At 57.8% G+C, this 23,451-nt stretch overlaps 1 protein-coding gene across 5 annotated transcripts in view; it reads right to left on the bottom strand.

Moving 5' to 3' along the window:
- FAM168A (family with sequence similarity 168 member A) overlaps positions 1 to 23,451 on the bottom strand; it is a 118,115-nt gene that overhangs the window by 48,560 nt on the left and 46,104 nt on the right. For 4 of the 5 annotated variants that reach the window (XM_064144193.1, XM_064144192.1, XM_064144195.1 and 1 more), the window contains exon 2: positions 632 to 724. The exons of the other annotated variant lie outside the window; for it this stretch is intronic. In XM_064144193.1, the coding sequence (XP_064000263.1) occupies positions 632 to 701 (70 nt within the window). In that variant the 5' untranslated portion in view covers positions 702 to 724. The remainder of the gene's footprint in view (positions 1 to 631; positions 725 to 23,451) is intronic. 5 annotated transcript variants of the gene reach the window in all.

The raw sequence follows: 23,451 nt of genomic DNA, 5'->3' as shown, positions 1-23,451 counted from the left end.
TTCCCACCTGGCTCCCTGCTGGCAGCTCACTTCCCCAAGGGATCAGGCTCTCGTTCATGATCACAGATGGACAAGCAAGGAAGGGGCAGTGCCCTCCAGTCCTGGCAGAGGGAAGGGGCAGAGAGCACCAGCCCTGGCTCAGGGAAGGGGCAGTGCCCCCAGCCCTGGCAGAGGGAAGGGGCAGTGCCCCCAGCCCTGGCAGAGGGAAGGGGCAGTGAGCACCAGCCCTGGCTCAGGGAAGGGGCAGTGCCCCCAGTCCTGGCAGAGGGAAGGGGCAGTGCCCCCAGCCCTGGCAGAGGAAGGGGCAGTGCCCCCAGCCCTGGCAGAGGGAAGGGGCAGTGCCCCCAGCCCTGGCAGAGGGAAGGGGCAGTGAGCACCAGCCCTGGCTCAGGGAAGGGGCAGTGCCCCCAGTCCTGGCAGAGGGAAGGGGCAGTGCCCCCAGTCCTGGCAGAGGGAAGGGGCCGTGCCCCCAGCCCTGGCAGAGGAAGGGGCAGTGCCCCCAGCCCTGGCAGAGGAAGGGGCAGTGCCCCCAGCCCTGGCAGAGGGAAGGGGCAGTGCCCCCAGCCCTGGCAGAGGGAAGGGGCAGTGCCCCCAGCCCTGGCAGAGGAAGGGGCAGTGCCCCCAGTCCTACCTGTGTAGGCCATGTTCTTCGGGTTTCCGTAGGGGGCCCCAGGCTGCACGGGGCTATAAACAGGATTCATGCTGGAAGACCAGGACAGGAGCTCTGAGGAGACAAGGAAAGAGCAAAGAGCTGAGCTGCTGCCCTTCTGCCCACCCCCAGAGCCCCCTCCTCTGCTCCACCCCGGGCACATCACCACCCTCAGGCAGAGGCAGCTGCGGAGGGAAGGATGCGCAGGGAGATGGCACAACAGCAGCAGGGGATTGAAGGATTCCAAGTCTGGCATCCCTCAGCTCATTCCCCAAACTGCTCCAAGTGCCTACAAATGGTCCCCACAGCAGATAAACCTTCCACATCCCTGCCTTCAGCACGGGGCTCAGGACTTCACTTTCCAGCTTGCTGATGGGCAAAGAGGTGAAGCCACAAGGTCAGGAGAGGGACTCCCACCCTTGGAGGGTTGTAAAGAGTTCAAATCATAGAACCTTAGAATGGGTTGGGAGGGAGCTTAAAGATCATCCAGTTCCAAACCCTCTGCCACTAGCAGAGACACCTCTCACCAGCCCAAGCTGTTAGCTCCAGAGTCATCTGCTGAGCTCCATCTCCTTGCTGATGGGCAAGGAGGTGAAGACACAAATTAGGAGAGGAATTTCCACCCTTGGAGGGTTGTAAAGAGTTCAAATCATAGAACCTTAGGATGGGTTGGGAGGGAGCTTAAAGATCATCCAGTTCCAATCCCCCTGCCATGGGCACTGATACCTCCCATCAGCCCAAGCTGTTAGCTCCAGAATCATCTAGAGCAGGCTGCACACAGCCTCAGCCAGCCTGGCCTCAAACACCTCCAGCCATGGGGCCTCAACCACCTCCCTGGGCAACCCCTGCCAGCCTCTCACCACTCTCCTGCTCAACAACTTCCTTCTCACCTCCAGCCTCACTCTCCCCACCTCCACCTTTGCTCCAGTCCCCCCACTCCTGCCACTCCCTCACAGCCTCCAAAGTCCCTCCCCAGCTTTTTTGTAGCCCCTTCAGATCCTGGCAGGCCACAAGAAGGTCCCCTGGGAGCCTCCTCTGCTGCAGCCTGCACAGCCCCAACTCTTTCAGGCTGTGCTCACAGCAGAGCTGCTGCAGCCTCTCAGCATCCTCCTGGCCCTCATTCTAATTTCTCCTTTCTATCTCAATGCTTGCACCTGATGATCTTAGAGGTCTTTCCCAACCCATAACACTTCTCTCACTCTAAGCATGTGTGAGCTGACTGCCACAAGGCTTGGATGCACCCAGTGCCACCCAGTGCCACCCAGTGCCAGCCAGCACATCCCCAGCTGAGGAGAAGCAGTGCCAAGAGCTCAGTTTCTGACAGCCCCTCCGATAAAGACGCCGCAGCGGTGCTGGCTGAGCCCCTCTGGTGTTTTATTTAGAGGAAAGCCAAGGAACTGGGGAATTGCTGTCTGCTAACTGTCACTTAAGCAACTGGCTCAGTTAATTACCTTAATGAAGCACATTCTCCATCGTGATTAATGGGGAAATCAGTCATTAAGCTTTATTAGGCGCCGCATTTGCCTGCGCAGCCATCCAGCGACGGTTCCAGGCAGGAACCTCAACCATCTTTGCTTCCAAACTGTGCTTGGGGAGGGGAAGAGTTTGGTCTGGGGTTTGGGTTGGGTTGGGTTTTTTTTTTGGGGGAGGGTTAATTCTTTTCAAATGGAGTTCATCAATAAAAGCTGCTTCTTGCCAAAGGAGGCTCTGATGATGGATGCTCAATTTGCTACGTCATTAACTCCTTCCGCTCTTACCTCGGGATAAGTAAAACCAATCAAAGGCTCAATGCTGGCACCAATTGACTTGCCAACAATTACAGCTTCATTAATTAGCCTGCTCAACACTTCTTCTCCCACCCCAAGATAGCACAGAAGGAGCAATTGTTAAAGCAAAGGAGATGCTGATTAGAAAGGGAGCTGGAAGAGAAAGCTGCCGGGAGACAGGCGATGCGCTGCGGGGGAAGAAGAGCAGGCAGCAGGACAGCTTGGAGCTGCCCTGCTGGAAACCTGCTGGCTTGGAAGGGACCTGAAAGCTGAGCCAGTGCCAACCCCTCTGCCACGGGCAGGGACACCTCCAACCAGCCCAGGGTGCTCAAGGACTCATCCAACCTGGCCTTGGACACCTCCAGGGAGAGGACAGCCACAGCCTCCCTGGGCAGCCTGTGCCAGTGTCTCCTCACCCTCACTGCCAACAGTTTCTTCCTCATCTCCAGTCTCAACCTCCCCTCTCCAGCTTCACAGAATGTTAGAGGTTGGAAGGGACTCCCAGAGATCACTAAGTCCAACCTGCCTGCTAAAGCAGCATCCCCCAGGGCAGCTCACACAAAAGCTCATTCAGGTGAGTCTGGAAAGGCTCCAGAGAAGGAGACTCCACAGCCTCTCTGGGCAGCCTGCTCCAGGCCTCTGCCACCCTCACACCAAAGAGGTTTCTCCTCCTCCTGCTCAGCTCAAACCTTCTCTCTTCCACTCTGCATCCATTGCTCCTTGGCTTCTTGCTCTGCACCCCCCAAAACAGCTTGGCCCCTTCCACTTGACACCCACCCCTCAGCTAGGGAGAGACACTGAGCAGAGCTCCTCTCAGCCTTCTCTCCTGCAGCCTAAGCAGCCCCAGCTTGCTCAAGGACTCATCCAACCTGACCTTAAACACTTCCAAGGAGGGGACTTCCACAGCCTCCCTGGGCAACCTGTGCCAGTGTCTCACCACCCTCACAGTGAAGAATTTCTCCTTTAGATCCACTTCAAGTCTCCCTCTTTGAGTTCCAAACCATCTCCCTTTCTCCTCTCCTGCTCAAAACTCCATCCCCAGCTTTCTTCTCAGCCCCTTCCAGCCCTGCAGAAGCTCTCCCTGGAGCCTTCTCTTCTCCAAGCTGCACACCAGCCTGACCTCAGAGCATGATGATGTTCATGGCCTCCTGAGGAGGAGCCACATCCCCATCAGCCTCCTCTCAGAGCTAAATAACCCCCACACACCTTTCCTCTGGGGCAAGGCTGAGATGTAGGACAGGAACAAGCTCCTTCTGCCTGCACTGTGTGAGAAATCAAAAGGCCTTGATTGGAGAGCACAAAAAGCAGCTCCTGACTTTGGAATCTGCTGACCTCAGCCTGTGTGTGTCCCCCCTCTCCCCAGATACATGCTGAGCTAGGAGGAATGCTGACCTTTCTCTTGCTGAAGTTTAGGCTCTGCTGCAGAGGATCCAAAGCATTCATTAAATAATGGTAATTAATTGATGATTCCATTATTCCAGGCAATTAATAAAGCCACAGAAGCACAGAGTGTTAGAGGCTGGAAGGGACCTGCACAGCTCATCCAGCCCACCCCACCCCACCCCACCCCCACACACAGCAGGATCACCTCTACCACATCCTTGCCTAGGAGGAAATCCTTGCCCTAGGCTGAGAAGCTGAGACAGGGACATGGAAGTCTCTCTCTGGGAGAGGTGTGGCTGGAGAGCAGCTCTGAGGAGCAGGGTTTGGGGGTGTCAGGTGGTGCCAAAATGCACCAAACCAAAACATTCCCTGCTGGAAGAGTGGTGAGGGATTGGCAGAGGCTGCCCAGGGAGGTGCTGGAGCCACCAGCCCTGGAGGTGTTGAAGAAACCTGTGGCCATGGCACCTGTGGGCATGGTTTGATGGGCATGGTGGACACAAATCCAGGCTGGGTGAGGAGTGGCTGGAGAGAGCAGCCTGGCAGAGAAGGCCTTGGGGGTGTCAGCTGGTGTCAAAGTGCCCAGGAGGCAGCAGTGGTCGCTGGCAGCCCAGGGGCAGCTGTGTGCTGGCTGCAGCCAGAGCAGAGAGAGAGCAGGGCAGGGAGGGGACTCTGCTCCTCTGCTCTGACCTCACCTGCAGCACTGCCTCCAGCTCTGGGGCCCCCAGCACAAGGAGGACCTGGAGATGGTGAAGAGGATCCAGAGGAGATGATCAGAGGGCTGGAGAACATCCCCTGTGGGGAGGTCAGGCTGGGAGAGTTGGAGCTGCTCAGCTTGGAGAAGACTCCAGAGAGACCTTAGAGCAACCTTCTAGAACCTGAAGGAGCTACAGGAGAGCTGGGGAGAGACTTCTGGCAAGGGCTGGGAGTGACAGGATGAGGGGAATGGACTGAGGGTGGAAAAGGAGAGATTGAGACTGGAGAGTAGGAGAGAATTCTTTGGAGTGAGGGTGAGGAGATACTGGCACAGGTTGCTCAGGGAGGCCATGGATGCCCTCCCTGGAGTGTCCCAGGCCAGGCTGGATGAGTCCTTGAGCAGCCTGGGCTGGTGGGAGGGGTCCCTGCTCACGGCAGGGGGTTGGAACTGGCTGAGCTTTAAGGTCCCTTGCACAGGGCTGTGGCAGGAGGGGGATGGAACCCTCCTCAACCTCCAGCCCCAGCCCCTCAGCAGGCAGCGCAGCCAATCCCTCCCTTCCCTCTTCCCCTTCGCCCAGGCTGCTGCAGGGACAAGGATGGTTCATGAAGACTGGGGAAAAAAATCAGATGAGGAGAGGAAATGGAAGGGATCAGTCCCCTGGAACTTGCTTGCCTCAATATTGGGCAGCCTTTGTCGTGCAACAAAGCAGCAGCAGAAGGGATGAAGAGGAGCGCGGGAGGAAGCTGTCTGCAGGAAGGCAGCCCTGGCAAGAGCCTTGTTTATCATCCTCCTCTCGTAATTAGGGCTTGGCAAGAGGTGCCTGGGAAGGAGCCCGGGAGACTGGAAGCCTTTCCCACCCCAGAGGACAGGCAGAGGCTGGCAAATGTTCACCCTGCTTGGAAGTCAGGCCACAGGGATGGGAAACAACAGGCTCCAGACGTGCACTGCCTCTGGCCTGCCTGGAGCTACTGAGAGCCACAAAGCCAGGCTGGGTGCAGAGCTGGGCACAGCAGCCCTGAAGCCCTCTCCTCTTCCTCTCCTCTTCCTCCCCCCTCCCCATCCCTCCCCTCCTCCTCTCTCCTCTCCTCCCCATCCCTCCCCTCCTCCTCTCCTCTCTCCTCCTCTCCTCTCCTCTCCTCTCCTCTCCTCTCCTCTCCTCTCCTCTCCTCTCCTCTCCTCTCCTCTCCTCTCCTCTCCTCTCCTCTCCGATTTCCAGGCCTCTGCTGCCCAAACCAAAGAGCAAGAAGAGCTCCAAAGGAGTCTGAAGGGGCTCAGAGCTTGCCCTTTAGATCAGCTCACAACCCAGCATGGCCAAATCCACCAGCAAGGGGCTGAGGCTGGTGGGACCAGATCAGCTTCTCACCCTTGCCTTCCATCCAGGGAGGCTGCTAAGGTCAGGCTGGGGGTGGAGTGGGCTGGCAGAAACGAAAAGCAGAGGATTCATCTCCTCCTTCCTTCAGGCTCAGTGTGTGCCAACTTTAAACAGCAGCTCCAGAGTCTGGAGCCCCTTTCAGGAAGGCTGCAAAGGAGAAGCTTGCTCTGAAGCAGCTAAGCAAATATTGGCCTGTGCAAGGCAGGAGGGGGGAGAAGAAAGGTGGGGACAAGGATTATTTAGAGGAGCCTCTTGGGACTGGACAAGAGGTGGTGGTTGGAAACTGAAAGAGGGAGATTTAGGTTGGTAGAAAGGAGACACTTTTTTGGTTGTGGAGGGTATTGGAGTGCTGAAATGGGGGCAGGGAGGGCTGAGAACAGCCCTGAAGAGAGAGGCCTGGGGGTGCTGGGTGCTGAGCAGCTGCCCAGGAGCCAGCAGTGCCCTCCTGCAGCCCAGCAGGCAGCTGTGTGCTGGCTGCAGCCAGAGCAGGGGGGGCAGCAGGGCAGCAGAGGGGATCCTGCCCCTGGGCTCTGCTCTGCTCACTCCTCACCTCCAGGGCTGCCTCCAGGGCTGCTGGCCCCAGCAGCAGGAGGGCACAGAGCTGCTGCAGGCAGCACAGAGGAGGCCACAAGGAGCAGCCCAGGGCTGGGGCAGCTCTGCTGTGAGCACAGGCTGAGGGAGCTGGGGGGGTGCAGGCTGCAGAAGAGAAGGCTCCAGGGGCACCTCAGAGCTGCTGCCAGGAGCTGAAGGCATCCTGCAGGAAGGCTGCAGAGGGACTTTGGCTAAGGCTGTCCAGGGACAGGCCAAGGGGGAAGGGTTGGGAGCTGAGGCAGAGCAGGCTCAGATTGGAGCTGAGGCAGCAGTTGCTGAGGAGGAGGCTGCTGAGCCTCTGGCACAGGCTGCCCAGGGAGGCTGTGGCTGCCTCCTCTGTGGGGGTGCTGCAGGCCAGGCTGGATGAGGCCTGGAGCAGCTGAGCCTGGCTGAGAGGTGTCCCTGGGCGTGGTATGGAGGGTGCAGGAGAGGAGCTCTGAGCTCCCTTCCAACCTTGAGCCATTCCATGACTCTGTGCTGAGTCCTTTCTCCCCCTTTTCCCTGCTCTAACAAAGCCCAAATGGATGTTTTCTGTGCCAAACTGCACAGCCTGGCAAGGGACTCATTTGGGAGAAGATTTCCTCTAGTTTAATGAATTCCCAGGTTTGTTTCTGCATGCTTGGGAAATGAGCTCAGTATTCCCAGGCAGTGATCTGTGACAGACTGGGTGGCACGAGGTGGCTTTGGGGCTCATCTTTCCCCCCCCCCCCCCCCCCCCCCTTATAAAACAAGAGAAAAATCAATCCCTGGTTTCAGTTCCAGGAGAAATTCTCTTTCTAGACACCAGGCAGCAAGGGAAAAAATGATGTCTGGGGAGCTAAGAGGGAAGTGGGACCTAGAAACCATCACCTCCACAGCAAATGCAGCAAAATCCACCCCCAAACCCCACATCTGGAAGACAAAAAGTCCAGCCTGGATGTGCATCCTCTGGCAGAGCAGTCCTGAGCTACTCAACAGTGTGCCCAGCACAGCAGAGCAGAGCAGAGGCCAGGACCTGAGAGAGCTCCGCTCCAATTGCCAAGCAACGCAGGCAGGGAGAAATGTCCTGGCTGGGGAGAAGAGGAGGGCAAACTGGGAGAGGAATCCTGACCTCAGCAGCCTGAGAGCCTGGGAATGTGGCTGCAGGGAGAACCAGCAGCACACAGCAAGGTGCTGCCCACGATCCTTTTCTTTTCTCTTTCCTCCCCTTTCACCTTTTCTCTTTCCTTCTCTTTCGTCTCCCCTTTCCTTTTCCCTCCCCTCCCCTTTCCTCCCCTTTCCTTTCCTTGCCTTTCTTTGCCTTTCCTTTGCCTTCTCTTGCCTTCCCTTCCCTTTTCTCCTTTCCTTTCCTTTCCTTTCCTTTCCTTTCCTTTCCTTTCCTTTCCTTTCCTTTCCTTTCCTTTCCTTTCCTTTCCTTTCCTTTCCTTTCCTTTCCTTTCCTTTCCTTTCCTTTCCTTTCCTTTCCTTTCCTTTCCTTTCCTTTCCTTTCCTTTCCTTTCCTTTCCTTTCCTTTCCTTTCCTTTCCTTTCCTTTCCTTTCCTTTCCTTTCCTTTCTTCTTTCATTCCCTTTCCCTTCCCTTCCCTTTCCCTTTCCCTTTCCTTCCCTTATCCTTTCTCCTTTCCTTTCCCTTATCCTTTCTTTTCTCATTTCCTTTCTCCTTAGAATCACAGAATTAGGCAGGGTTGGAAGGGAGCACAAGGAGCAGGCAGTGCCAACCCCTGCCATGCCCAGGGACACCCTACCCTAGAGCAGGCTGCACACAGCCTCAGCCAGCCTGGCCTCAAACACCTCCAGCCATGGGGCCTCAACCCCCTCCCTGGGCAACCCAGTCCAGCCTCTCACCACTCTCCTGCTCAACAACTTCCTCCTCACCTCCAGCCTCACTCTCCCCACCTCCACCTTTGCTCCAGTCCCCCCACTCCTGACACTCCCTCACAGCCTCCAAAGTCCCTCCCCAGCTTTTTTGGAGCCCCCTTCAGATCCTGGCAGGCCACAAGAAGGTCCCCTGGGAGCCTCCTCTGCTCCAGCCTGCACAGCCCCAACTCTTTCAGGCTGTGCTCACAGCAGAGCTGCTGCAGCCTCTCAGCATCCTCCTGGCCCTGCTCTGGACACTCTCCAGCATCTCCACAGCCCTCTTGTCCCAGGGGCTCCAGAGCTGGATGCAGGACTCCAGGTGGGCTCTCAGCAGAGCAGAGCAGAGGGGCAGAATCCCCTCCCTGGCCCTGCTGCCCACACTGCTGCTGCTGCAGCCCAGGCTCTGCTTGGCTCTCTGGGCTGCAAGTGCACACTGCTGGCTCCTGCTGAGCTTCTCCTCCAGCAGCACCCCCAGGTCCCTCTGCCCAGGGCTGCTCTCCAGCCTGGCACTGCCCAGCCTGCAGTGGTGCTTGGCATTGCCTCCACCCAGCTGCAGGGTTTCCAGCCCCTCCTGCTCTCTGTGCCAGGGATGAAGACATCAAACAGCACCGAAGGCTGCTAATTAGAAAGCTTTCAAGGGGTGCCACTTTAATTTTGCCTGCAGGCAACCTGCTTGCCACAGGCAAGCAATTAAACAGCTGTGTGGAAGCCCCTCGCAGAGCAAGCCCAGGTCTCCCCACGCCAGCCAAGGTCATTAGATTGCAAATGAAGGCAATGCCAAGCTGAGCCTGGCACAAAACCCCAGGCATGGGAAAGGAGCAGAAGCTTTCCCACCTCTTGGTGAAGCAGCCACTGCTGCTGCCTGCTCTCACAACCTTCCTTTGTTCAGCTCAACCCACAGAGAGAGAGCATCTGTGAGAGATGAAGCAAGAGGCTGCACCTCTGCTGGGGGTTTGATCTGCTGCCAAATCCTTGCTGTTGGCTGCTGGAAGAAGGAAAGGGAAGCACAGGAATGACATTTGGGGAAGGACTGGAGGTGACACCTCCAAGCACCTCCAAAGAAGGACACCAAATACCATCTTGGCAGAGGGAGAACATCTGGAAGTGGCTGCCCAGGGGGGGTTGTGGAGTCTTCCTCTCTGGAGATATTCCAGATCCACCTGGGTGTGTTCTTGTGTGATCTGCTCTAGGTCACCCTGCTCTGGTGGGAGGGATGGACTGGATGAGCTCTGGAGGTGCCTTCCAGCCCCTAACAGTCTGTGATCATCAAGTCCAACTCAACCCCTCCAGGCTCATTGAACCATGGTCTGGTTGGTTGGGCAGGGCTGGGTGCTAGGTTGGGCTGAATGAGCTTGGAGCTCTCTTCCAACCTGCTTCATTCTATGATTCTATGTCCTGAAGTCCAGGTCTACCTGTCCAGGGCCAGGTCTACCTGACAAGGCTGAGCTCTCTTCTAGCTCCTCAACAGGACATGGTTTAATGGCCTCAGGTTGATGGTTTGGACTCCATGACCTTAGAAGTCTTTCCCAACTGGAAGAAAGATGATCCAAGGGAGACCTCAGAGCAGCTTTCCAGTACCCAAAGGGGGCTACCAGAAGGCTGCAGAGGGTCTGCTCCCAAAGGGCCGCAGTGATAGGACAATGGTTGGAAAGTAGAGCAGAGCAGATTGAGCTTGGATGTGAGGAACAAGTTCTGCACCAGGAGGGTGCTGGAACCCTGCAACAGGTTGCTTGGGGAGGTAGTTGAGGCCCCAGCCCTGGAGACATTCAAGGTGAGGCTGGAGAGGGCTGTGGGTGACCTGATCTAGCTGAGGATGTCCCTGCTGAGTGCAGGGGCTGGGGCTGGATGAGCTCTGGAGGTCCCTCCCAGCCCCTAACTCTCTGTGATCACCAAGTCCAACTCCACACCACCAGGCTCATTAAACCATGTCCTGAGGTCCAGTGCCAGGGGGCTGGGGCTGGATGAGCTGTGGAGGTCCCTCCCAGCCCTTAACCTTCTGTCCTCCTGTGACCTGCCAAGGCAGCCCAGCAGAAGGCCCAGAGGAGAGTATCAGGAGGTCACCATCGCTGAACTCTGCTCCTTCTCATCCCCTCCAGCAGCAGCCCCTCCGGAGCTGCGTGCCTGAGCTCTTGTTATCTGCTGCCCCAGGGCTGCTAATCTGCTTCTGCTGCAGAGGGTTTGATACAGATGCTAATCCCCTTCCAGCTGCAGCTCACTCCTGCCAGCTGACTCTGAAAGCATTCTGCAGGCTCTGGAAGGGGGAAGGAGAAAAACTGAGCTTGAGAGAGCTAAGTCAGTGCTGGCAATCAAGAGGTAAGAGAGAAACTCCCTGTGCCACCCTGCAAACGCCAGCTGGCATCAGGGACAGAGTCAGATCCTGTCTCTCTGTCCCTCTGCACTACTGTGGCCTGATGAAGTCACATCTGGAGCACTGGGTCCAGGTTTGAGCTCTCCCAGTCCTAGAGAAACTGCTGCAGAGAGGCCAGGGGAGGCTGGGGAGAGGCTGAGAGCCTGCAGCAGCTCTGGCAGCAGCAAAGGCTGAGAGCCCTGGGGCTGGGAGCCTGCAGCAGAGCAGCCCCAGAGGGCAGCTGAGCAGTGCTCAGCAAGAGCTGAAGGGGCTGTGGGGGGCAAGGGGCTGGGGCTGGCAGCTGCTGAGTGCTGCCCAGGGACAGGGCAAGGGGCACAGACTGGAGCTCAGGAGGTGGCATCTGGAGGTGAGGAGGAGGTTGTTTGGTGTGAGGGTGCAGAGGGTGTCCCTGGGCATGGTGTGGAGGGTGGAGGAGAGGAGCTCTGAGCTCTCTCCCAGGCTAAGCCATTCTATGAGCTGTCGCTGCCTCCTGCCAGCAAGTTCTCATGGAATGCCTCAGGTTGGGAGGGACCTCAGAGATCATCTGCTGCAACCTGAGGCATGGGCAGAGACTCCTCTCAACTGGATTTGGTTGCTCAGAGCTCCTCTCCTGCACCCTCCACACCGTGCCCAGGGACACCTCTCAGCCAGGCTCAGCTGCTCCAGGCCTCATCCAGCCTGGCCTGCAGCACCCCCACAGAGGAGGCAGCCACAGCCTCCCTGGGCAGCCTGTGCCAGAGGCTCAGCAGCCTCCTCCTCAGCAACCTCTGCCTCAGCTCCACTCTGAGCCTGCTCTGCCTCAGCTCCCAACCATTCCCCCTTGGCCTGTCCCTGGACAGCCTTAGCCAAAGTCCCTCTGCAGCCTTCCTGCAGGATGCCTTCAGCTCCTGGCAGCAGCTCTGAGCTGCCCCTGGAGCCTTCTCTTCTGCAGCCTGCACCCCCCCCAGCTCCCTCAGCCTGTGCTCACAGCAGAGCTGCCCCACCCTGGACTCCTCCTTGTGGCCTCCTCTGTGCTGCCTGCAGCAGCTCTGTGCCCTCCTGCTGCTGGGGCCAGCAGCCCTGGAGGCAGCCCTGGAGGTGAGGAGTGAGCAGAGCAGAGCCCAGGGGCAGGATCCCCTCTGCTGCCCTGCTGCCCCCCCTGCTCTGGCTGCAGCCAGCACACAGCTGCCTGCTGGGCTGCAGGAGGGCACTGCTGGCTCCTGGGCAGCTGCTCAGCACCCAGCACCCCCAAGCCTCTCTCTTCAGGGCTGCTCTCAGCCCCCTCCACACTCAGCTCAACACTCCAATACCCTCACAATCACTCTTGTTCCACTATGCTGCTTTATTAACTCCTGTGACCACCTTCAGAACCTTGACCTCAAACCAAAGCCACCTAAACTGGAGAACCCTACTTGAGGGTGGCAGGAGCAGAAGAGGAAAGGAAAGAGCAAGGCAAAGAGGAAGAGGAGGGAAACTCCAGAGGTGCAGGGAAGTGCTCCAAAACACAGCAGCAGAAGCCTGCATCTCCAAGTTTAAAAGCAGAAAGAGAGGAGGCTGAGTCACAGCAGCTGCATTTGGTCTAAACCCAGAAGGAATCCATCCTAAAACAGGTTAAGAAGGAGGAAAAAGGAAATTCCTGCTTGAATATAAAGAGGGAAAAAAAAACAACCCCAAAAAATTCATCTCATGGAGTTTAAAGAGGAGGGGGAGGGGAAAAGGGGAGGTCATTGAAATCCAAAGCTAATGAAAGCCTGAGGGTGATGAAGAGAATCTTTGTTGGCCATAATCCTGGAATTACAAAAGAGCCACAGGGCAAAAAAAAAAGGAACCCAAACAAAAAGCCAAAGCAGGACTCTGTTTCCAGTCCTCTAATCCCAGCCTCTGACACTTGTTTGCACCAGGAAAAGAAAATAACACCACCAACCCCCCCAAAAAACCAACACAGCCTGCCTGGGGTTGGGGTTTAAAGCCTCTAACACTTGCTTGCAGCAGGAGAAGAAATAAATCCCCACACACACCACCACCCCCAGAAATATCCTGGTTGGGGTTGGGGGTTGCTTTAAGGTTGTTTCATAACCACAAAGTCAGGCCCTGGATGAGTGCAGCAGGAATTTGGGTGGTTTGCTTTGCCAGCAGGAAGGAGAACCTGGAGAACCCTCAGTAATCAGCTCCTGAAGCAAACAGTTGGGGCTCAGAGCTGCTTCAGCAGCTTCTGCCTTGGGGAGTAGCAAGAGGGACCTGGACCTGCTGGAGAGGGGCCAGAGGAGGCCACCAAGGTGATAAGAGAGGGATGGAGAACCCTCAGTAATCAGCACTTGAAACAAACAACTGAGGCTCAGAGCTGCTTCAGCAGCTTCTGCCTTGGGGTCTAGCAAGAGGGACCTGGACCTGCTGGAGAGGGGCCAGAGGAGGCCACCAAGGTGATAAGAGAGGGATGGAGAACCCTCAGTAATCAGTTCCTGAAGCAAACAGTTGGGGCTCAGAGGTGCTTCAGCAGCTTCTGCCTTAGGGACTAGCAAGAGGGACCTGGACCTGCTGGAGAGGGGCCAGAGGAGGCCACCAAGGTGATGAGAGAGGGATGGAGAACCCTCAGTAGTCAGCTCCTGAAGCAAACAGTTGGGGCTCAGAGGTGCTTCAGCAGCTTCTGCCTTGGGGTCTAGCAAGAGAGACCTGGACCTGCTGGAGAGGGGCTAGAGGAGGTCACCAAGGTGATGAGAGGGGGATGGAGAACCCTCAGTAATCAGCTCTTGAAACAAACAACTGGGGCTCAGAGCTGCTTCAGCAGCTTCTGCCTTAGGGGCTGGATGATCTTGGAGGTCTCTTCCAACCTGGTTGATTCTATGATTCTAAGAGAGACCTGGACCTGCTGGAGAGGGGGCAGAGGAGGCCACCAAGGTGATGAGAGAGGGATGGAGAACATCTCCTACAAGGCCAGGCTGGGAGAGCTGGGGCTGCTCAGCCTGCAGAAGAGAAGGCTGCAGGGAGGCCTCAGAGCTGCACTTCAGTACCTGCAGGGGAGCTGCAGGCAGGCTGGGGAGGTTCAGAAGGCTCAGGGGTGCCAGAACAAGAGGCAATGCTTTGGAACTGCAGACAGGCAGATTGAGGTTGGATGTAAGGAGCAAGTTCTGCACCAGGAGGGTGCTGGAGCAGCCTGCCCAGAGGTGTTGTTGAGGCTCCATCCTTGGAGACATTCAAGATGAGGCTGGATGTGGCCCTGGGCAGCCTGCTCTAGTTGGAGGTGTCCCTGCTGAGTGCAGGGGGACTGGAGGAGATGCCCTTGGAGAGTCCCTTCCACCCAGATGCAGTCTGGGCCTCTCAAGTACATCCCAGCCCATGAGCAGAGTGGCTTCTAAGCTGTCTCCCCAAATCCAGCACCCCATTAGGCTCCTGTAGGAGCCTCTTGCTAGGAGCTTTCCTGCATGTTCTCAATCCTGTTCCAGTGCTGCCAGCAAAAACTTCTTCCTTACTGCTGTGTGGCTGTGATGATTACATGAGGCATGGGAAGGGAAGGGAATTGAGTCTGCCAGCAGCAGAGGCCTCCCCATCCCAGCCAGCAGAGTGCTGTGACAGCTGCCACACACCAGCCCCCTCCCAGCCTGGCAGCAGGCAGCAGCTGAGCATGGAACAGGGGGACAGAACCACAGAGTGGTAGAGGTTGGGAGGCACCTCCAGAGATCAGCCAGGCCAAAGCAGGAGCAGCCAGGGCAGGTCACACAGGGACACATCCAGGAGGAGCTTGGGAGTCCTCAGAGGAGACTCCACAACCTCTCTGGGCAGCCTGCTCCAGGCCTCTGCCACCCTCACACCAAACAACTTTCTCCTCCTCCTGTGCAGCTGAAAGCTTCTCTCTTCCACTCTGCATCCATTGCTCCTTGGCTCACTGCTGTGCACCCCCCAAAAGAGCTCCACCACCCAGCAGGCAGAGAGGCCCTTCAGTAGCAGCAGCAGCAGCAGCTTCTCCCCGAGGTTTGTGCCAAATTCCAGCTGCTCTTAGCCAGCTGCTGAGGAGGTTTGCTGCTCTGGGTGCACCAGGGAGCCTTGCTGAGAGGGGTCAGCCCCTGAGCAGCACCCATCCCTCCCTACAGCACCCAAAGCTCCTCTCAACACTGTGCAAAGCAGCTGAAAACAGCTGAGAACTTTGCTCCAGAGGGAAAGAACAGACACTGCCCAGCAAGGAGCTGAAACCCTGGAGCTAGTTTGTGCTCCACACAGCAGAGGAGCTCTAATGAACCACCCTGGTGCAACTGGGAGGACCAGGAGAGCCCCAAAGCTGGACCCTGGTGCAACTGGGAGGACCAGGAGAAGCCCAGAGAGCCCTGGGGCTGGGAGCCTGCAGCAGCTCTGGCAGCAGCAAAGGCTGAGAGCCCTGGGGCTGGGAGCCTGCAGCAGAGCAGCCCCAGAGGGCAGCTGAGCAGTGCTCAGCAAGAGCTGAAGGGGCTGTGGGGGGCAAGGGGCTGGGGCTGGCAGCTGCTGAGTGCTGCCCAGGGACAGGGCAAGGGGCACAAGGTGGAAGCCAGGAGGTGGCATCTGGAGGTGAGGAGGAGGTTGTTTGGTGTGAGGGTGGTGGAGGCCTGGAGCAGGCTGCCCAGAGAGGCTGTGGAGCCTCCTTGTGTGCAGAGCTTCCAACCCCACCCTGGGCACTGTGCCCCTGGGCAGGCTGCTGTGGGTGCCCTGCTGGAGCAGGGGGTTGTGCTGGCTGAGCTCCAGAGCTCCTTTCCAGGCCCAACCACGCTGGGATTTGATGAATGACTGAGTGAATGCAGCTCCTACCTCTAGCAACCTCTCTGGCTTCTACCTTCTTGCAACGCAGCCCTGCAGGAAGCAGCACCTGAAGCTTCAGCACAAGTACAAAGCACAGCCTAGGAGGAGGCTCTGCCCTTCCAGAGGCACCTTTCCTCCAGCCTCTCTCACAGAAGTGTGTCCTGAGGAAGCAGCTGAAAGCTTTGAGAACTGCTGCTCCACAAACATCATCTCAGAGGAGCCTCAGAGCCTCTGGCAAGCTGCAGGAGAAACAATTCAAAGGTCACTTCTTTACCAGGCAGAAGTGACAACAGAGCTCACCTGCAGAGCAGAGGAGGTGATGGGAACAGCAGCACAAGCAGTGAAGTACAAAGAAAGGGAACAACTCCAAGGCTCTGAGTTTGTGCTCCTGAGGAGGACTCTTCATTCACCCTGAGATGGCTTCTGAGCAGCACATCAGCACTTGGTCCTCCCTGCTAACTGCTTGCCTCGGAGCTGCAGAGCCTGCCTGGGCTGAAGGAGCCAATCAAGCAGCTGAAAGCAGATGGCTCTGCTCGGCAGCTTCTCTCCAAGAGCCACTTTGAGCCTAGCCAGGTCACAGCACAACTCCACGGCTCCAGACTCACTGCTCTCAGGCAGCCTGGAATAGAGCTGAAGCTGTGCAGGGCAGTGGAGTCTGAGCCCAGCCACCCAAGCCCAGAGCTCAGGGAGAAGAGCAGAGTGCACCTCCCAGGGAGGGCCTCTCCTGCAGCCCCTCACTCACAGCATCCTGGATTCGATTCCAGCTGGCAGCTGATCCACTCCAAACACCAACCCCACCTGGGCTGGGGCCTCAGCACCACAGCTGCAGAGTGAGCAGAGCAGAGCAGAGCCCAGGGGCAGAGCCTGAAACACCTCCAGGGCAGCCTGTGCCAATCTTGCAGAATCCTTCCAGTCCAAACAATTCTCCTAATGACCAATCTGAACCTCCCCTGGGGCAACCTGAAGCCACTTCCACTTCTCACTCCTTCCTAGGGAGACAAAACCAACTCCCACCTGGCCCCAGCCTCCTCTCAGAGAGCTGCAGAGAGCAGTGAGGTCTCCTCTCAGCTTCCTTTCCTCCAGCCTCAACCCCCCCAGCTCCCTCAGCTGCCCCTCCCCAGCCCTGCTCTCCAGACCCTTCCCCAGCTTGGTTGCTCTTCTCTGGGCCTGCTCCAACCTCTCAGTGTCCTTCTTGCAGTCAAAGACTCAAAACTGAACACAGGCTTCCAGCTGCAGCCTCCCCAGTGCCCAGCCCAGGGGCACCATCCCTGCCCTGCTCCTGCTGCCCACACCACTGCTGCTCCATGCCAGGCTGCTGCTGCCCTCCTTGCCCACCTGGGCCCCCCCTGGCTCCTCTCCAGCCTCTGTCAGCCAACACCCCTAGGACCATTCCCACCAGCCCCTCCTGCCCCCAGCCTGGAGCCTTCTTGGGGTTGTTGTGATGCAAAAGCAGGACCCAGGCCTTGGCCTTGTTATATCTCATCCTATTGGCTTCATTCTCACCTGAAATTCTGCCCAGCCAAGGCCTCAGATGCAGCCAGGGCTGGCAGAAGAGCATTCAGCTCTGTCAAGCCAGTGGGGATGTTTTCACCTGTCAGAACCTGAAGCATTTTGCTTCTTCCCCAGACAGGAGCATCAGCAAGGTCTGCAGTGGATCAGGGAGCTGCATTCCTCTCCTTGCTTCCAGCACTAATGATGCTATCAGCTCAGCAGCAGAAACAAACTTGGGAGCCCAAACAAACTGGCAGATAAGTGAGGGCAGAAGCAGCTCCTAAACACCTCCCTGCTGCTGCAGCTCCTTCTCTCTGTAGCTCTGCCTGTGCTGCTGCTGGCAACAAGGGCTGAGGGCAACAGGCAGCTTAAAGGCACTTCTCGTGGCACTGAAGAGGCACAGGATGGCTCAGGGTGGAAGGGAGCTCAGAGCTCCTCTCCTGCACCCTCCACACCATGCCCAGGGACACCTCTCAGCCAGGCTCAGCTGCTCCAGGCCTCATCCAGCCTGGCCTGCAGCACCCCCACAGAGGAGGCAGCCACAGCCTCCCTGGGCAGCCTGTGCCAGAGGCTCAGCAGCCTCCTCCTCAGCAACTTCTGCCTCAGCTCCACTCTGAGCCTGCTTTGCCTCAGCTCCCAACCATTCCCCCTTGGCCTGTCCCTGGACAGCCTTAGCCAAAGTCCCTCTGCAGCCTCCCTGCAGGATGCCTTCAGCTCCTGGCAGCAGCTCTGAGGTGCCCCTGGAGCCTTCTCTTCTGCAGCCTGCACCCCCCCAGCTCCCTCAGCCTGTGCTCACAGCAGAGCTGCCCCAGCCCTGGGCTGCTCCTTGTGGCCTCCTCTGTGCTGCCTGCAGCAGCTCTGTGCCCTCCTGCTGCTGGGGCCAGCAGCCCTGGAGGCAGCACTGGAGGTGAGGAGTGAGCAGAGCAGAGCCCAGGGGCAGGATCCCCTCTGCTGCCCTGCTGCCCCCCCTGCTCTGGCTGCAGCCAGCACACAGCTGCCTGCTGGGCTGCAGGAGGGCACTGCTGGCTCCTGGGCAGCTGCTCAGCACCCAGCACCCCCAGGGCTCTCTCCTCATTCCTGCTCTCAGCCCCCTCCACAGCCAGCTCAACTCTCCAGTGCCCTCCACCATCACCACCACCTCTCAGGTGTGTGGTTGCCTTCCCAGCTCTCTCAGTTTCTGCTTAGCCACTCACACACAGAAGATCTTTTTTGCCCAGGGGATAAAATGTGCCACAACTTCCCACCAAACCCTTCCCATTCCCTAAGTGAATTAACCCCAATCAAACCCCAAAGCCAGGCAGAGGTTTCCCCTCTGCATAAGGCTGCCCAAGACCTCTTACAACAGCTTCCTAACCCTGCCTCCAGGCTTCCCCAATCCTTCAGCAACCTCATTAAACCTATTAAAGCCAATTCTGGAGCCTCTCACCCCTCCTGAGGACAAGTGGACAAAGTGCCAAGCAGCAGCTCTCAGCCAGGGCTTTTGGAGCAGCAAATTCCCACTGGAAAGCTCCTTGCAGAGGGTGTTTGGCACACTCCTGAAATGCCATCCACCATCCCAACTCCTAACCCTCCCACTCCTGGAATGCTTTAGGCTGGGAAAGACCTCTGAGAGCATCACACCCAATCTCACACCACTGAGTCCACTACCAAGCCGTGGCCCTCAGCACCACCTCTGCACAGCTCTTACACCCCTCCAGGGCTGGGGAAAGGTCTTTGCAGCAGCTGGGTGTGAGATCTGCTCCTGGCACAGTGCTGCTGCTGCTGCAGCCAGCCAGGAGCTCTGGAGGATTGAAGCTGGGAATGGGATCCTTTGGCCTGGAAGTGCACAGCTCCATCATGCTCCAGCTGCATCTCCTTTGCAGCCTGCCTGGAGCTGCCCTGCAGGTACTGAAGTGCAGCTCTGAGGCCTCCCTGCAGCCTTCTCTTCTGCAGGCTGAGCAGCCCCAGCTCTCCCAGCCTGCCCTTGTAGGAGATGTTCTCCATCCCCCTCTCATCACCTTGGTGGCCTCCTCTGGACCCTCTCCAGCAGGTCTATGTCCTTCCTGTGCTGAAGGCTCCACAGCTGGCCCCAGCCATACAGCTGAGGTCTCCCCAGAGCAGAGCAGAGAAGAGCACAGGGGCAGGATCCTCTTTGCCCACACTGCTTTGGCTGCAGCCCAGGCTGCCCTTGGCCTTCTGTGCTGCCACTGCCCACTGCTGCCTCCTGCCCAGCTTCTCCTCCACCACCCCCCCAAGTCCCTCTCTGCAGGGCTGCTCTCAACCTCATCCTCCCCCAGCTTGCCCAGGGTTGCCCCAGCCCAGGTGCAGGACCTTGCCCTTGGCCTTACTGAGCCTCCTGAGGTTCTCCTCAGCTCAGCTCTGCAGCCTGCCCAGGTCCCTCTGGGTGCCACCTCCATGCCATGCTGCAGCCTCACCAACCTCAGCCCCCAGCTTGGTGCCTCCTGCAGGCTTGCAAATTCTGCCTTCAATTTTGGTTCCAAGAAGGTGATTGAGGTGCTGGGGCACAAGCAGGGAAGGGAAATGGAGCTGGGGAAGGGTCTGGAGCCCTCTGAGGAGTGACTGAGGGAGCTGAGGTTGTTCAGCAATGGTGTGGGCAGCAGGAGCAGGAGTCTTTGACTGTAAGAACGACATGGAGAGGCTGGAGCAGGTCCAGAGAAGAGCAACCAAGCTGGGGAAGGGTCTGGAGAACAGGGCTGGGGAGGAGCAGCTGAGGGAGCTGGGGGTAGGAGGGGGAGGGCAGAGAAAAGGAGGCTGAGAGGAGACCTCATTGCTCTCTACAGCTCCCTGAGAGGAGCTCAGAGCCAGGTGGGGCTTAGGCTCTTCTCCCAAGGAGGAAGTGACAGGAGAAGAGGAGATGGCCCCAAGGTGCAGCAGGGGAGGTTTAGGTTGGACATGAGGAAAGATTCAGTCTCTGAATGGGTTGTCAAGGCCTGGCCCAGGCTGCCCAGGGCAGAGGTTGTTCAGCAATGGTGTGGGCAGCAGGAGCAGGGCAGGGACTGCTCCCTGGACTGAGCCTTGGTGAGGCCAGACCTGGCATCCTGTGCTCAGGTTTGGAGTCCTATTGACCTTCCTGAGGCTCCTCAGCTCTGTCCAGAGCTCTGCTGAAGAACCACAGAGACACAGAGCACTCTGGGGTGGACCTCCACAGCTCATCCAGTCCAAGCCCAGGTTGTCAGGAGTAGTCAGCCCAGAGCAGTGGTGGAGTCCTCATCCCTGGAACAGCTGCAGAGCCATGGGGATGTGGTGCTGAGGGCCATGGTTCAGTGGTGGACTTCAGAGTGTTCATGACTGGGCTTGATCTGAAAGGCCTCTTCCAGCCCAAAGGATTCTGTGACTCTGATCTGTGCTGCCACTTGATCCACTCACTTCTGCCTTTCTCTGGCAGTGCTCTCAGGAGGCCTTGGTGAATTTAATCCTCACTGAGGCTTCTCCTTCCCCTGTCAGACTCCCAGAGATGCAGGATGGAAGCAATCACTGAGACAGCTCAAGGCAAAAGCCTTCACTTCCCTAGGAGAGCAGGACTGGGAGGACAGGGTTAAACCCCACTGATTGTTTTAAAGCCTGGCTCCTGAGCCTAAATGAGTCTAAACCCCAGCTCCCTGCAGAGCTGCTCTGCTTTCCCTACCACCTACCTCTGGCACTTAGCAGCAGAAATTAGGTTAGCAATGTTTACCAGGCTGAGGAAAATAAAAGCATCTTCCTACCAAGACTCCATCCCTGGACCTCCTCAGCTCTTTCTTCTGCCCACAGCCTGCCTGCAGAGTCCTTCTTGGCCTTTATGCACTCCCCTCCCCCAGTTAAAGACTTTTTTATTCCCCTGCAGAATCCAGGGGAAGGATTTGGGCAGGCATTGGGGCAGGGACAGCTGCAGCAGGGTCAACAAGTCCAAGTGCAAGAGCCTGCAGCTGGGGCACACCAAGCCCAGGCACAAATCCAGCATGGGGGCAGAGGGGACTGAGAACAGCCCTGAAGAGAGAGCTTTGGGGGTGCTGGGTGCTGAGCAGCTGCCCAGGAGCCAGCAGTGCCCTCCTGCAGCCCAGCAGGCAGCTGTGTGCTGGCTGCAGCCAGAGCAGGGGGGGCAGCAGGGCAGCAGAGGGGATCCTGCCCCTGGGCTCTGCTCTGCTCACTCCTCACCTCCAGTGCTGCCTCCAGGGCTGCTGGCCCCAGCAGCAGGAGGGCACAGAGCTGCTGCAGGCAGCACAGAGGAGGCCACAAGGAGCAGCCCAGGGCTGGGGCAGCTCTGCTGTGAGCACAGGCTGAGGGAGCTGGGGGGGTGCAGCCTGCAGAAAAGAAGGCTCCAGGGGCAGCTCAGAGCTGCTGCCAGGAGCTGAAGGCATCCTGCAGGAAGGCTGCAGAGGGACTCTGGCTAAGGCTGCCTAGGGACAGGCCAAGGGGGAATGGTTGGGAGCTGAGGCAGAGCAGGCTCAGAGTGGAGCTGAGGCAGAAGTTGCTGAGGAGGAGGCTGCTGAGCCTCTGGCACAGGCTGCCCAGGGAGGCTGTGGCTGCCTCCTCTGTGGGGGTGCTGCAGGCCAGGCTGGATGAGGCCTGGAGCAGCTGAGCCTGGCTGAGAGGTGTCCCTGGGCATGGTGAGGAGGGTGCAAGAGAGGAGCTCTGTAGTCCTAAGCCATTCTGTGACTGTATGAATGAATTCCTGGTCCCCCTCTTCTGCCCTAGATGAAGAACTTCCCAGGAAAGAGGAAATCTCTGCTGGCTGCTCTGCACAGCACTTCACACACCTCACCCTACACTGAAACCCAGAGCCAACTTCCCACCTGCAGCAGAACCCTCTGCTTGCAACTCCTCCTGCAGAGGAACGTGGCAGAGATGATGAATTACCACTGAACTCCAGCTGAGCAGGCAAGGAGAGAGGATTTCACTACACAACTGAGCCTGCCTCATGGATAAAAAATGGTCAGCAGCAATCCCTGACTTTCTCTTCTGCCATTCTTTGACAACAGAGAAGGAAGGAACCATCAGAAATGGATTCCATTGGGAAAGGAAAAGCCTGAGGGAGAGGGAGGGTGAGGATAACGAGGGAGATGACACTCAGCAGGCAAACTGCCCACAAAGATCCTTCAGGAAGAAGGATTTGGCAGGGGAGCAGCACAGACACAGGCAGGCACCTGGGCAGGACACAACTTCTGCTCCAGCAGCTGCAGAGGTGAGCCCAGGACAGCCTCGAGAGGCTCAACAAGACCAAGTGCAGGGCTAGGACAACTCCAGGCACTGATACAGGCTGGGCAGTGCCAGGCTGGAGAGCAGCCCTGGGCAGAGGGACCTGGGGGTGCTGCTGGAGGAGAAGCTCAGCAGGAGCCAGCAGTGTGCACTTGCAGCCCAGAGAGCCAAGCAGAGCCTGGGCTGCAGCAGCAGCAGTGTGGCCAGCAGGGCCAGGGAGGGGATTCTGCCCCTCTGCTCTGCTCTGCTGAGAGCCCACCTGGAGCTCTGGGTCCAGTTCTGCAGCCTCTGTGACAGGAGAGGTGTGGAGGTGCTGGAAGGTGTCCAGAGAAGGCCATGACGATGAGCAGAGGGCTGGAGCTGCTCTGCTGTGGGGACAGGCTGAGAGAGTTGGGGCTGTGCAGGCTGGAGAGGAGAAGGCTCTGAGGAGATCTTCTTGTGGCCTTGCAGTGTCTGAAAGGGGCTACAGGAAAGCTGGGGAGGGACTTTTGAGGCTGTCAGGGAGTGACAGGAGTGGAGAGAACGGATCCAAGCTAGAGGAGGGGAGATTGAGATTAGACATTAGGAGGAAGTTGTTCAGCATGAGGGTGCTGAGAGCCTGGCACAGGCTGCCCAGGGAGGTGCTGGCAGCCTCATCCCTGGAGGTGTTTCAGGCCAGGCTGGATGTGGCTGTGAGCAGCCTGCTCTAGTGTGAGGTGTCCCTGGGCATGGCAGGGGGGTTGGAGCTGGCTGCTCCTTGAGGTCCCTTCCAGCCCTGACAGTTCTGTGATTCTATCTTCCAATTCCTGAGCACTCTTGCAGCACAGAAATGTTTCCTCCTCTCCAACCTAACCCTCCCCTAGCACAACTTCAGGCCAAATCCTCTCCTTCTATCACCTGAGACCAGGGAGAAGACAATTCTCTGATCCTGTGCTCTGCAGGTTGCCCCCAGAGAACATTTCATTTATCAAGACAAACAAGGTTGGCTCAGCAGGAGGAGAAGCTCAATTATACATCTGAGGAGAGGCCTCTGCTGACAGCACAGGTGTGGAGCAAAGAGAAGGGTGGAGGGAATAGACTGGAGGCTGTCCTAGGATCAGAAGGATCTGCTGCTTGTGCTGGTAGACAACAAGTTCAGCAGGAGTCAGCAGTGAGCATCTGAGGTCAGGAAGGTCACAGAGTCATGGAATCAGTCAGGGCTGGAAGGGACCTCAAGGAGCAGCCAGCTCCAACCTACTGCCATGCCCAGGGACACCTCTCACCAGAGCAGGCTGCTCACAGCCACATCCAGCCTGGCCTGAAACACCTTCAGGGATGAGGCTGACAACACCTCCCTGGGCAACCTGTGCCAGGCTCTCAGCACCCTCATGCTGAAGAACTTCTTCCTAACATCCAATCTGAATCTCCTCACTTCCAGCTTTCATAGAATC

Source organism: Pogoniulus pusillus, chromosome 6 (genome assembly GCF_015220805.1).
Source record: "Pogoniulus pusillus isolate bPogPus1 chromosome 6, bPogPus1.pri, whole genome shotgun sequence".
Lineage (NCBI taxonomy): Eukaryota > Metazoa > Chordata > Aves > Piciformes > Lybiidae > Pogoniulus > Pogoniulus pusillus.
This window is presented reverse-complemented; position numbering and strand designations above follow the sequence as displayed.